General features: G+C 50.1%; 1 protein-coding gene across 1 annotated transcript; it reads right to left on the minus strand.

Moving 5' to 3' along the window:
* Positions 1-413: 413 nt before the first annotated feature.
* LOC140902559 (trypsin-like) lies at positions 414-12,471 on the minus strand. The gene is made up of 6 exons (XM_073322760.1): positions 12,233-12,471; positions 11,137-11,223; positions 6,887-7,043; positions 5,892-6,145; positions 4,937-5,073; positions 414-812 (listed from the first exon to the last, which is right to left on the minus strand). The coding sequence occupies exons 2-6, from the start codon at positions 11,174-11,176 to the stop codon at positions 660-662; spliced, it is 741 nt and encodes a 246-aa protein (XP_073178861.1). The 5' UTR covers positions 11,177-11,223; positions 12,233-12,471; the 3' UTR covers positions 414-659.
* Between the last annotated feature and the right edge of the window lie 1,182 nt (positions 12,472-13,653).

Consider the following 13,653-nt stretch of genomic DNA (forward strand, 5'->3'; position numbering starts at 1 on the left):
GTGTATCATTTCAGTAGGAGCTGGATTACTTGCTTGGTCTCTCTCTTTGTCTTGGAGAGAACACACACAGAGCACAAAAACAAAGCCTTTCCCCCCTGGCCCAGATTTGAAAGTATCTTTTTTCCCCATTGGTCTTTCTGGTCAGGTGCCAACTAGGTTAATTGAACTGATTAACCCCTTACAGGTAAGGGGATTCTGCATCTCTGGCCAAGAGGGATTTTATATTACTGCACACATAAAGGTTGTTACCCTTCCCTTTATATTTATAACAGCTCTGTTACAGACTTCCTGTGTGAGCATGAACAAATCACTTAGCTGCTCCATGCCTCAGTTTCCCCAGCTATATAATGGGGAGAATAGCCCTGCTTTGCCTCAAATGGGTGTGTGAGGATAAAGACATTGGCAACTGTGAGGTGCCCAGATGCTGCAGTGAATGGTTACACTTCCAGGGCATGGTGTTACACTAAGAACAAGGCATGAAATAATGTGGAGCTTCTGTGAACTAACCGCTCCCAACAGCAGAGGGCCTTTATTATTTAACATCTGTGCACAGAGCCAGGAGGGACAATCTAGCTAATGTGCCTGCAACGGCACTGTATGGACCCTATGCGGCAGCGCAGGTAGGAGAGGGAGTTGTCGGTGTCCTGAGGAACCAAGGATCAGTTGTTGTTCATGGTCTCGTGGATCCAGCTGACGTATCTACAGACGGTGACGTAGACACCTGGTTTGTTGGACAGTGCGCATGTCTGGCTCCCCCAAGACACAATACCCTGGAATTTCCCATTGCAGACTAGGGGTCCCCCGGAATCTCCCTAGAAGGAGACAAGACAACACTACATCATAGCCAAGAACGACAGGCAAGAATGCACCTCACCAGCAACATTATCGAACCTACAATGCCGTGACAAGAGTTCTCTGCCTTTGTATATGGGTACAGAGCAGAGCGCACCCAAAAAGGGGGTCTTTTCCAGTAGAAACGATCAACGAAAATGATAACAAATTTCACTTTTGCCCACGTCTTCCACCCAACTTTTTGATTTTCTTTGTTGAAAATTCAAATGCCAAAATAGTTTGGCCCCAACTGAAATATTTCAACTCGAAAATGATGTTCGGCTGATGGGAAGCAATATGCAGGGGAAGTCATTTGTAGCACAACGCATTTGACTGGTCTTAGAACACCCAGGACACATATTACATACTCTTAAGCACCACCTATTGGCACCGTTTGCCTTGACGAACTATATGCTAAGGACATTTTCCATAGAAACCACTTTTCGGTGGGAAATTGGGGTTTTGACTAACGTAAATTTTGGTGAAAAGTATCTGCTCGCTGTGAAAATTTGGTGAAAAACTAACTGCCTGAAAACTACTGCAGTTCCATCTGTAAAGAACATAAGAATGGCCAACAGTTCATATAGCCCAGTATCCTTTCTTCTGACAGTGGCTGGTGCCAGATGCTTAAGAGGGAATGAACAGAACAGGGCAATTATTGAGTGAGCCATTCCCTGCTGTCCAGTCCCATCTTCTGGCACTCAGAGGCTGAGGGACACACAGAGCATGGAGTTGCATCCATGACCATCTTGACTAATAGCCACTGATGGACGTATTCTCCATGAACTTCTCCGGAAGTTATCTTTTTTTAACCCAGTTCATTTTTTAGCCTTCACAACACCCCCTGGGGACCAGTTCCACAGGCTGACGGTGCGTTGTGTGAAGAAGTTTTGACTGGTTGTTTTAAACCTGTGATGCTTCATGGAAATTGTACTTTAGGTATCTCACGTTCTCCTCTATAGGTTGGACTACACCACCCATGATGCACCACGGTCTCCCCTCTTGGAGATGGGAGGTAGTGCATCATGGAAGTCCTAGGTTGTGGTGCATGACAGGTGATGTTGTCTGGCTGGGGAGTCCAGCCTATAGAGAACGGGGACATGTGCTGCCTGAACTATAACTCCTATGAAGCATCACAGTGGCCCTTCCAGATTTTTGTTTCTCTGGCATTTGGTTTGTCACCAAAAAATTTAAATGTTTGTGGACAGCAGACGCTTTTCACCATAAGCTTAGTTTAGTCAAAAACCCACTTTCACCATTTCTGTGGAAAATTTCCAACCAGCCCTAGCAAATAGCTCGTCAAGGCGAAAGGTGCCAATAGGTGGCACTCAAGAGTATGTAACACGTCCTGGGTGTTGTACGACCCACCAAATGGCTCTTCCCTTCAGCAACTTTCATTCTTCTTTGTGGCTGAACAGAGGCCCTGAAGCTTTCAGCAACAGCCAGGAGCAAAATTCCCCTCCCTGCTGTGATGCAAATGCACAGGGTTGCACGTGAATAGCTTCTTCCGAGCCCCATCGGCAGACCCCCAAAGCGATTGCACAGCTAGGGAACGAAAGCATGGGCGGTATCAGTCTTGTCTGCCACTAGATGGAGAACTTCAGGAACAGCGCAGTCCCAAGGGCTCTGCATCTCGGCGGGAAATAGCTCGTTAAAGGTGACGGGGGCACCAGGAACCAATGCAGCAGCCACTAGAGGGGGGCTGCGAGCCATTCTGTGTTCACCTGCACTGTGCATAGTCACTTTCTTCTGACACTGAACAAGGAGCTCTGTTCTAATAAAGGAAATGGTGTTATCCTCGAAAGCTGCTCTGTCTCCCTCTTCTGCTTCATTCCTGATTATGACAATCCCCAGCCCCTCCCACTGACTGGATTCTTGCTACCACTTTAAAACCACAGGCCAATGTTTTTCAAAAATGCCTTTCGTTTAGGTTTCCACTAACTGGCTAGGAAAGAGAGTCCAACGGTTAAGGTGCCAGCTTGGGTTCTGGGAGCCTGGGGTTTAATTCCCTGCCCCCGCCCCTTTCCAAAAAAAAGCACAGTCTAAGCAGACAAAGTCGGGGGGAGGGACTGAGGCAAGGAGAAGGTCACCTGGTGGCAACAGAACCCCGGTGTCCTGATTTCTAATCCAGCACCTTTGTCTAAGTCACTTGATGGCTACTTGCATGGGCGGAGCTTGTGATTTTCCCTTATTCTCCATTATGCAGAGGGGGAAACTGAGGCACAGAGTGGGGAGAAGTGATTTGGCCAAGGTCTCCCAGCAGGATCTGAGAATAGAATGAAGGTGTCCTGACTCCCTGACACACTGATTCTAGCCATGGGAGAAGCGGGCATTTTTATTATACCCCAGGTGGGGAAACTGAGGCACAGAGCAGGGCAGTCACTTGCCACAGCAGGTGGGGCTGGGATTTTCAAACCCAGTTTGAGGGAGTGGGGCGGAGGAAGGAAATGTGGCTGTTCCGCTTCTATTTAAATTTATGGACAGTGGGAAACACAGATCCACAGCGCATACACTCCCCTTCTCTAACGTGCGGACCACGCTGCCGATATGGGGGAAGAACGAGGAGATCCAGGCTTTTCTTGTCATGGGAAGCCTCCCCCCCACTCCCACCGCCGGGACACTCTTGGTGGGGCCAGGTTTATGCATCCTTTCCATTGTCTAAAGCAGAGCACTCAGCAGATTTCAGAGAACTTCTTGTCTTTGCAGCCACAATGGGATCGTTTTTGTGACGGGCTAATCTGGGTTCCTCCAACCCTCCCCTGTCAAGACATGTCTGCCCATTAGCTACTCAGATTCTACTGCAACAATCAGATAAGCAAGTCCCACCCACTATAATTGCACCCACTCACTCCTGCTCTTTATCCTGGGTTCCTGAGAACTCCTGGGCTCACCGCCAGACTTGCCAAACTCTGGTGAGTCTCAGGATATTTAAGGATTTTCTTAAACCCCCAGCTCCCAGAGTCACAGGATCCTGGCTATAATAATTTGGTCTCAGTTTGGTCGTTGTTTTCAGTGCTGATGGCCCGTGATCTACAGGAGGCTAAATGGTCTGGTGATCTCTTCTAGCCTGAACCTCCATGAGTTTATGACTATGGGAGGACAGCTGGGCAAAATTTTTTGCACAAAGCTTTCTTTCGGTTAAAAGCAGCGGTTTGGTGACATGGAAACATTTTGTGACGTCACCTCGATTTCACCAAATTTGTTTCAGATGGACAGAAACTGACCCAACATTTCTGAAACATCAGAATGTGTCGTCTCTCCAGTTTGAAAACCAAATCTGGTAATTTTCCGGCTCACAATGACTTTGCTTTTCACAATTTCCTTTTAAAACTAACCCTAGTTACAAATATTTTTGATGTTCTCAAAATGAAACCTTGCCCTCGACCCGAAGCTATTTTTTCTGACTTTTTGATTGACCAAAAATTATGAAAATTTTCAGATGTGGTTGGAGCAGAAACGAATTTTTTCCCTTCCGGAATGGCCAGAGACCATTATGGCCCTGGTCAGTGTAGGAGAATCTCAGTTCTGATTTAAAAAATAAAGCATCTTTCTAACCCTCTTGGGCTGGAAAAATGTGATCCGTGGAGAGGCTCAATAACCAGACAGCAGAGAACAGGTCAATTCTACAGAGCGATCTGATTGCACAGTAAACGGTGCTCACATAAACATGCATCTTAGTAAAGCTCTAGGCAACCTTGTACATCAAATTTGGTTCAATACAGGAGTATTTGGGTGAAATTTTGCATGCTAGTTGATCTAATCATCCTTCTTAGACATCAGAACTCTGAATTGGGCAGAGTTAAGAGCAAACATACTACAAGGCGGCGTTACGGATGCTCTAGCTCGACCCCTAGATATTGGCTGAATGCAGGAATCCCTGGGGAGGTTTTCCAGCCTGGGCACACTAGGTCGGTAGAATGGTCTGTTCTGGCCTTGAAAACGATGCCTCTATAGAAAACCACTCAAGAATCCATCGGAGTTGGTCTCACCTTCCTCCCATTCTCTCTCCCCGCACTTGGTCCCATTCCTGCACCAGCTGCCCCCAAGGCAGTAGGACCATCAGGCCAGCCCCCCAATCCCACCCTCAGCTCTGCCTTCCCCTCACCTGGCACGAGTCTATTCCCCCTTCCAGCACCCCAGCACAAAGCATGTTCTCGGTGTAGTAGCGAGGGTAGATACTGCGGCACTTTTGCTGGGAGATAATGGAGATGTTGCCACAATGGAGAACAGGTGGAAAGTACACTACAAAAAACAGCAACACAGCACAATGGATGTTTTGTCAGTGGGAAAAAGTCTTAGAGTTAGACCCAGGGCCAGGGTCAATGGACACAGCTCCACGGACACAGGGTTAGATCCAGGGCCGGGGTCAATTGACACACCTAGAACCTCTCTGAGGCACACGTTAACCTTAGATCAACCTTTCAAAAATCGAACTCTTGCTAGTTGGAAAATGGAGAGGGAGTGGAATTTCATCTTTTCCTCAAAGAAATACAGAATCTCCGAACTTTTTTCTGTTTTTCGCCAAATTTTTTCCTTTTTCACCCCCAAAATCTACAACTTTCCACCAGAAAAACCTCTTTGGGTTCTGGCCAAAATCTGTTTTCATTTTTAGTCAAAACCTTTCATTTTTGGCCAAAGTCTTCTCCAATTTCCAACCAAAATGTTTTTGGCAAAAGTTTTTCAGCACTCATTTTTTCAACCACAAATCAAACTTTTCCCAGGAAGCAGCCCCGTGCCATGGAAAATTTCCACTCATCGGCTACCCAATTTTAGGTTGGGGGGGGAGATAAAATTTCGATGGCAAATTTCCCAATGGCTCTAAATGGAACCTCAGGAATGATCGATTGCTGAAAAATAAATAAATAAATACATTCCTGGGAAAGTTTTCAGGGGAAACGGCCACAAAAGTTGCTGAGGCAAATAGGGACATGGCAAGAAAGAAGAAGAAATGTGGGGGGATGTTCAAAATTCTAGTAATGTATATTTTTCTCATTTTTCCGACCTGCTGGCTTCTTCCCCCTTGAAGCTAAGACCGCCCCTAAACATTGGTGTTACCGTACATTGAGGGCTTTTTGTTGTTCCCCATCCGGATACCACACATTTCTCCCCCGTGGAGGGGCAACTGGTAGGTAGCTCCAGGGGCTGGACGTTTTTGTTGAAGATCGCCGGGGTGAGCAGTTTGATGAGCATGATGTCATTGTCCTTGCTGGTGGGGTTATACTGGGGGTGGAGGATTGTTTTCTCTGAGACTCTCAGCTGCTCTGTCCAATCCAGATGCTTGATGTTGTGCTCTCCCAGGCGCACGCTGATGGGGCTGCAGAGAAATGGACACATGTAGAGAAAAGTGTGGGGTGGGGGACGGAGTCTATGGTGGAAACTGGGCACTGGTTGTTGGGCTGGAATCCCTGGGAGAGGTTCTCTGGCCTGGGCTATATAGGAAGCCAAACTGGATGGGTAGAGCATGAATCTATGGAATCCATGAATCTCTGAAAGTGGAGTTAAGGGCACACACACACGGGGGTGGAGTTAAGGGTGAGCTAGCTCAACCATCCAATATGGGCTGGATGCAGAAATCACTAGGCCTGGCTATGAGGTCAAACACAGGAACAATCCCATGGACACAGAAACGTCCTTTTACAAACACACATATACACAATCATGTATACACTCTTCCCCCCTAAATTTACAGTCACACATGCTCTCCCCAAACACACAAATGCACAGCTGCACTCTCCCAATCACAGTCACACATGCCCCCCCCAACCATTCACAAATGCTCAATCACAATCACACACATACACACTCCCTAACATATTCACAAAATACACAACCATGCTCTCAGACCCACTCACAATCACACATGCCGTACCCAACACACGCACACACACATGCACAACTGCACTCTCACACCCATTCACAATCAGACATACACTTCCCAAAACACGTACAACCACACCGTCACACCCACTTACAATCACACACCCACTCAGCTACACACAGACCCTCTCCCCGACACCCTCCACCTCACCCGACGCCCCCACAAACCCACACTCACCAATTGACGTGGCAGTGGGCTGCAGTCACCACCCAGTTTCTGGCAATCAAGGTCCCTCCACAGTTGAGCTGGGAGCCCACAAAGAGGGCGGCCTGCCAGGGTACGGAGTGAGGCCTGCAGGGGGCGCCGCCGATGATCCGGTCATTCTGGCCACTCACTGGGAGGCAAAGCAGAAGGGGTCACAACTGGGGAGGGAGGGGAAGTTCTGTCATGCAGCAGCGCCACCCTGCTTTGCCCCAGCTCAGGATCAGGGTCCCCCAGCTCCCTCCTCCTCTTGCTTCAGTGTCTGATTCAAATGTGCCCCAGGTGTAGCCAGTGGAAATTAGAAAACTTCACCAAACTGTGCCCTCGCCGTTAGCCAGCTCAGTCCCCCGGCATTTCTGTCTCTGACCTGACCATCACCGCAGCCCCTGGGCGCCTCCCGCTCTTTAGCACAGTGACCCTCACCTCCACCTCTGGAAGGCTGGGCAGGGCAATTGTCCCCTTTGTACACTAGGGGATCCAGTAAGAAGAGGGCCTGAAACATCAGGCCATGTATCAGAGGCCTGGTATGAGGCCTGAGGATGGAACTAAAGTAGTCAAAACTTTGCTGATGTAAAGGAAAGTTATGTTGTGAGCAAGAGGCAGGCCCCACTCACAGAATTTGGCAAGTACAGTGCTGATGTTGGAAAAAGACACATTCCTCAGAGGGGCTAAGCACAGGATACTCAGGCAAACACATTCCAGAAGGGTGGTAGCAGAACACCACTCCCCAAACATAACGGGAACACCCTGACCCATCTGAAGGATAAGGTCAGGATGACAACATGATGGATAGAGGTGTTTTGATTGAACCTACAGGTACAAGGAAATAGAGGGCGCCCTAAGACATCAGGGGCAATGGGTGACTTGTCTGTATCGGGGTATAAAGATGCATCTCAGAGGGGGTGTCTTTGGCCAGCCGAGGGGGCAGTGGAAAGTCCCACCACTGACTGAGCTGGTCCATTGTCATGGTCATCCGCGTGCTAGCATAACTGTAGACATTGATCCATGGAGCTAGGCCCATGCTCTGTTGGCAATAACCCCGGCCTGGTGCCTTCGCACCTTAACGATCTTGTGGTCATCAGGTGGTTCGTTTGAGGTCTGCTGTGCCAGCTGTCTGAGCAGGGCTGGGACGGCATATGGAGGGAACACACACACGCAGCCAAACATCTGACGACATTGGTGACCCCAACGTTTTGACCACTACTTTAGTTCAGGCCTCATACCAGGCCTTATGTTTCAGGCCCTCTTCTTACTACACAGGAAACTGGGGCACAGAGCAGCAACGTGACTTAACCGAGGTCACACCACATCTGTGTTGGGGAAGAATCAAAGCCACGACTCCCACATCCCAGGCCTGTGCGCTAACCCCTGGGCCATCCTTCCTGGCTCCTATTTGCAACTGATCTTTAGCAATGAAAATCACCTCGAAGGGGGGACTCCTTATTTGCTTCACAGGCATCTGCTTCAAGTGCAAAGCCATGCTCACCCCGTCTCTCACAAAACCGTGCACACAGACCAGACATTAGTGTACATTTTGACCAGGGAGAATAATTAATCACTGGACCCACTGCCTGAGGATTTTTCGTCACTGACAACTTTTACATCAAGATGGGGCGTTTTACAAAAAGATCGGCCTAGGGATCATTTGGGAGCCGTTTGCAGGCCCGTGTGACACAGGATGCCAACCGAGATGATCACAATGGTCCCATCTGGCCTTGAAAAAACACCCACTGGTGCACACACAAGCCTGCAGATGTGCACACTGAGAAATACACCCTCCCACACACTAGGGTTGCCAACATTCTACTCGCACAAAACCCAACACTCCTGCCCCACCCCTCCTCCAATGCACCAACCCTTCTCCAAGGTGCCGCCCCCCACTCCATCCCCCCCTCCCTCTGTCACTCGCTCTCCCCACCATCACTCAGTGGCTCATTTTCACCAGGCTGGGGCAGGGGCTTGGGGTGCGGGAGGGGGTGAGGGCTCTGGCTGGGGGTGCAGACTCTGGGGTGGGGCTGGGGATGAGGGGTTTGAGGTGCAGGAGGGGGCTCCGGGCTTGGACACAGGGGTTTGGAGAGCAGGAAAGTAATCAAGGCTTGGGCAGGGGGTTGGAGTGTGCGAGGGGGTGAGGACTCTGGCTGGGGGTGTAGATTCAGGTGGGGCTGGGGATGAGGAGTTGGGGTGCAGGAGGGGACTCCAGGTTGGGACCAAGGGGTTTAGAGGGTGGGAGGGAGATCAGGGCTGGGGCAGGGGGTTGGGGCGCGGGAGAAGGGTCAGGGGTGCGGGCTTCCAGCAGCACTTACCTCAAGCAGCTCCTGGAAGCAGCGGCATGCCCCCCTTCCAGCTCCTACATGGCGACATGGCAAGGCGGCGGTGCGCACTGCCCCGTCCACAAGTGCTGCCCCTGCAGCTCCCACAGGCCATGGTTCCTGGCCAATGGGAGCTGCAGAGCCGGCACTTGGGGCGGAGACAACGCATGGAGCCCCCTGGCTGGCCCTATGTAAAGGAACTGGAGGGGGGAACATGCCACTGCTTCCAGGAGCTGCGCAGGGCCACGGGAGGCAGGGAGCCTGCTGTAACCCCACTGTGCCGCTGACCGGACTTTTAACGGCCTGGTCAGCTGCTCTGACCAGAGCTACCAGGGTCCCTTTTCAACTGAGCGTTCCGGTCGAAAACCGGACACCTGGCAAGAATTATAACATTCATAAACCAGTCGGAGAACACTTCAATCTCTCTGGTCACGCGATCACAGACATGAAGGTCGCTATCTTAAAACAAAAAAACTTCAAATCCAGACTCCAGCGAGAAACTGCTGAATTGGAATTCATTTGCAAATTGGATACTATTAATTTAGGCTTAAATAGAGACTTGGAGTGGCTAAGTCATTATGCAAGGTAGCCTGTTTCCTCTTGTTTTTTCCTACCCCCCCCCCCCCCAGATGTTCTGGTTTAACTTGGATTTTAACTTGAAGAGTGGTCAGTTTGGATGAGCTATTACCAGCAGGAGAGTGAGTTTGTGTGTGTATGGGGGTGGGGGGGATGTGAGAACCTGGATTTATGCAGGAAATAGCCCAGCTTGATTGTCATGCACATTGTGTAAAGAGTTGTCACTTTGGATGGGCTATCACCAGCAGGAGAGTGAATTTGTGTGGGGGGGTGGAGGGTGAGAAAACCTGGATTTGTGCTGGAAATCACTTTAGATAAGCTATTACCAGCAGGACAGTGGGGTGGGAATAGGTATTGTTTCATATTCTCTGTGTATATATAAAGCCTGCTGCAGTTTCCACGATATGCATCTGAGGAAGTGAGCTGTAGCTCACGAAAGCTTATGCTCTAATAAATTGGTTAGTCTCTAAGGTGCCACAAGTCCTCCTTTTCTTTTTGCGAATACAGACTAACACGGCTGTTACTCTGAAAATAGTCACATTGACAGATTCAAACACAACTGTGCACCGCTGCAGTCCGAAAATACGGTAAGGGCTGTTCTAACGTGGACGGGGATCCATTATTCTCTGTGTCAACCAAGAATGAGAAGGAAACAGCTAAATCTGCATCAAAGGAGGCTGAGGATAGATATTTGGAACAACTTTCTCACCTCTGGAATCGATTTCCAAGGTAGGTTGTGGAAGACCCGTCACTGGAGGTTTTTAAGAACCGGCAAACACCTGTCCGGGCTGGTCTAGATTTACTTGTTCCTGCCACAGCATGGGAGGATGGACTAGATGACCTCTTGAGGTCCCATCCAGCCCCTCATTGCTGTGATTCAATGTGCACCCAGCCCCACACATTTGCATATAAACAACAGCACACCAACAGAATATGCAACACACCCCACCGTGCAGATACACACTCAGTCTTCTTTGCACAGCACTTGCAGATAAAGACTCACACGCACACACAGTCACGTGCTCACACTCGCACATGCTTGCAGATAAACACAATCACGCACGTCCATGTACTCACCGGTTAACACACACACAATCACCCACACATACCCTCACAGAGAAACACACACAGAGATAAAGACAGACAAACACAGGGTTGCACACACATACACACACACACACACACAGTCGTGCCCAAGCACACAATCGCACACACACTCAGAGACAAACACTCACATGCACACAGGCAGGAACGCACACGAGTGTGCAGATACACACACTGAGAGAGCAGGGCTCATCCCCTCCAGTAGGGGGTCACACACACACACACACACACACCCACCTGCAGTCACCAACAGCAATGTGATGCCCAACTGCTCCATGCCGGTGGGGGCTTCTGGCTCCGGGAAGGCCCCTGTGTGCCAAGGGGCTGGCGGGGAAGGAAAGGGAATCATTACCAGAGAATTGGCCCATAAGAAACTCCCCACTGCAGGCTCCACCCCCTGAGCCCCGCCCATCACCTTTGCTGACCTGCCACCCTCAAGGAATCCCATGCTCTGATTGGTTCCTGCCAGAGCGTCTCAGCGCTGACCAATGGGAAAAGAGTGTGAGGGACGCTATAGGTCTGGTCGACCCCCCCTCCACCCCGAGGCCTGACTGCGTGCATGGCGCCAATGGGCGGCACGCTCCCTTCGTGGGCGTAAACACCAGGGGAGTCACTCCTGATTTACTCCGGGTCAGCGAGGGGGAATTGGCCCCATTGACACCAGTGGAGTCACTCCTACTTTACACCAGCACGAGCAAGAGCAGAATTGGCCCCATTGATGCCAATGGAGTCACTCCTGATTTACACTGGGTGAGTGAGAGGGGAACTGGCCAGCTTGACACGAGTGGAGTCACTCCTGATTTACATCAGGGTGAGTGAAAGGGGAATTGGCCCCATTGAAGCCAATGGAGTCACTCCTGATTTACACCGGGTCAGCGAGGGAGGAATCAGCCCCATTGACACCAATGGAGTCACTCCCGATTTACACCAGGGAGAGTGAGAGAGGAATTGGCCAGATTGACGCCACTGGAGTCACTCCTGATTTACTCCGGGTCATCGAGGGGGAATTGGCCCCATTGACACCAGTGGAGTCACTTCTGATTTACTCGGGGTCATCGAGGGGGAATCGGCCCCATTGCCGCCAGTGGAGTCACTCCAATTCGGCCCCGGCGCTCATGCCAGAGGGTGAGAATCCGACACCGAGAAGTGAGTGGCACCCCTGGATGAAAACCCAGCCCCTCCCCCCAAAAACCACATCATCAACACCCTGCGTGTCGTGATCCCACATGTCATTTTCAATCGTAGCTCAAACATGCCCTGACAGGTCAGAAAGAGGCCCCCGTGCAGCAGAACAAAAGAGAAGCGAACCAGGAGGGCTGGGCCTGCGAATTACCTGCAGCTCTGGCGTCAGCAGCCTCGTGTGACCTGTGGACGGAGACCGGAGCGGTGTAGCTTTATAACATGACTTCCTGGCCGGCCAAGAGAGATCTGGGCTGTCAAATCTGCCCCCCAATCTGAGGCTCGCACAATATCAAGATCTCCAGGTAGGAACCTCCCAACGCCTCCAGGAGCTGTGCGTAAAGGGCGGATTGGCCCAGGGAGCAGGAGCAGGGCGGATAATTGTGTTCTGCCCTTCCCCGCAAATTAATCCCTTTGGGTCAGGCAACAGCCCTAGTGCAAGGCAGCTCCTAAGGAACCAGCTCCAATCTCATTTCAGTCCTGCCTGAGGCAGCAGGAAGCTGCTGCTAGTGACAGGGTGTGTCAGTCTTCATTCTTAATCCTTCCAAGAAGGAAGAAGTCACATGCTCTTCCTTCTTCAATTCTACAAGCCATCGGGGCCAGCCAGGCACAGGAGGAGGTGCAGAAGGGGCAGCTGGAGAGGGATTTTTTGCACTGCAAAAAAAAAAAAAAGACCACTGGTTCATTAAAAGTGAGATTGGGGGCAAACCTCCTGATTTGGAAAGACCGAATGGCTCAGTTTTGACATTTTTCTAAACAAGAAGTGTTGGGTTTTTCGGCTCCAAACAATTTTACCTTTTGAACTTGGATTTAATTGAGCCGGAAAACAAACAGACAAGGCTAAAACCATGGAAAACAGTTGAAATCAAAACACGTTTCGAAACAATCACCGCAAACCGTTTCCGTTGACCCAAGCTGAAATGGTTTCCAGTGTGTTTGTTTGAAAAGCTTGTTGAAAATTTGACTTTTTGGCCCAATTTGGGGGGCAATGTTGCAATCTTGCAAATTCTCACAGGATAGGAGAAACATTTCCAGCCCAGCCCTAACTCTGAGTCCATTCTGCTCATGTCAAGGCCAGGCCAGCCAGGCCTGGAGTTTCCCCATCAACCCAAGGAACCTGACCCTAGAGGACACCTTAGTAATAATACCTGGTTGTTCATGAGTAGATCTCCAGGTGCTGTACAAAGGAGTGCTATGTCATTATCCCCACTGTACAGATGGGGAAACTGAGGCACAATGCAGGGCCAGAACTACCCCAAAGTCATCCAATTAACTAGTGGGACAACATCCTTAGAGACAGGGTGGATTCTCCATCACTTGGAAAATGGACGTCTCTTTCTAAAAGCACCACACTAGTTAGACCATCAGATATGGGCTGGATGCAGGAATGTGCAAGCAACAACTCCTTCTGCTAAAAAAAGTTCCATCCCCTCACTATGACCCCACCCCTCACTGGGGCCTGACCACTCCCAGGGGGCTTATGCAGTGGCAAATGCCCCTTATCCCCCTGGCCCATTGCTCCAAGAAGGGGGAGCTGCTCTGAGTGTAACTAACACAGTGACGCAGCCTGAATCT

This window comes from Lepidochelys kempii, chromosome 24, assembly GCF_965140265.1.
Source record: "Lepidochelys kempii isolate rLepKem1 chromosome 24, rLepKem1.hap2, whole genome shotgun sequence".
Taxonomy (NCBI): domain Eukaryota; kingdom Metazoa; phylum Chordata; order Testudines; family Cheloniidae; genus Lepidochelys; species Lepidochelys kempii.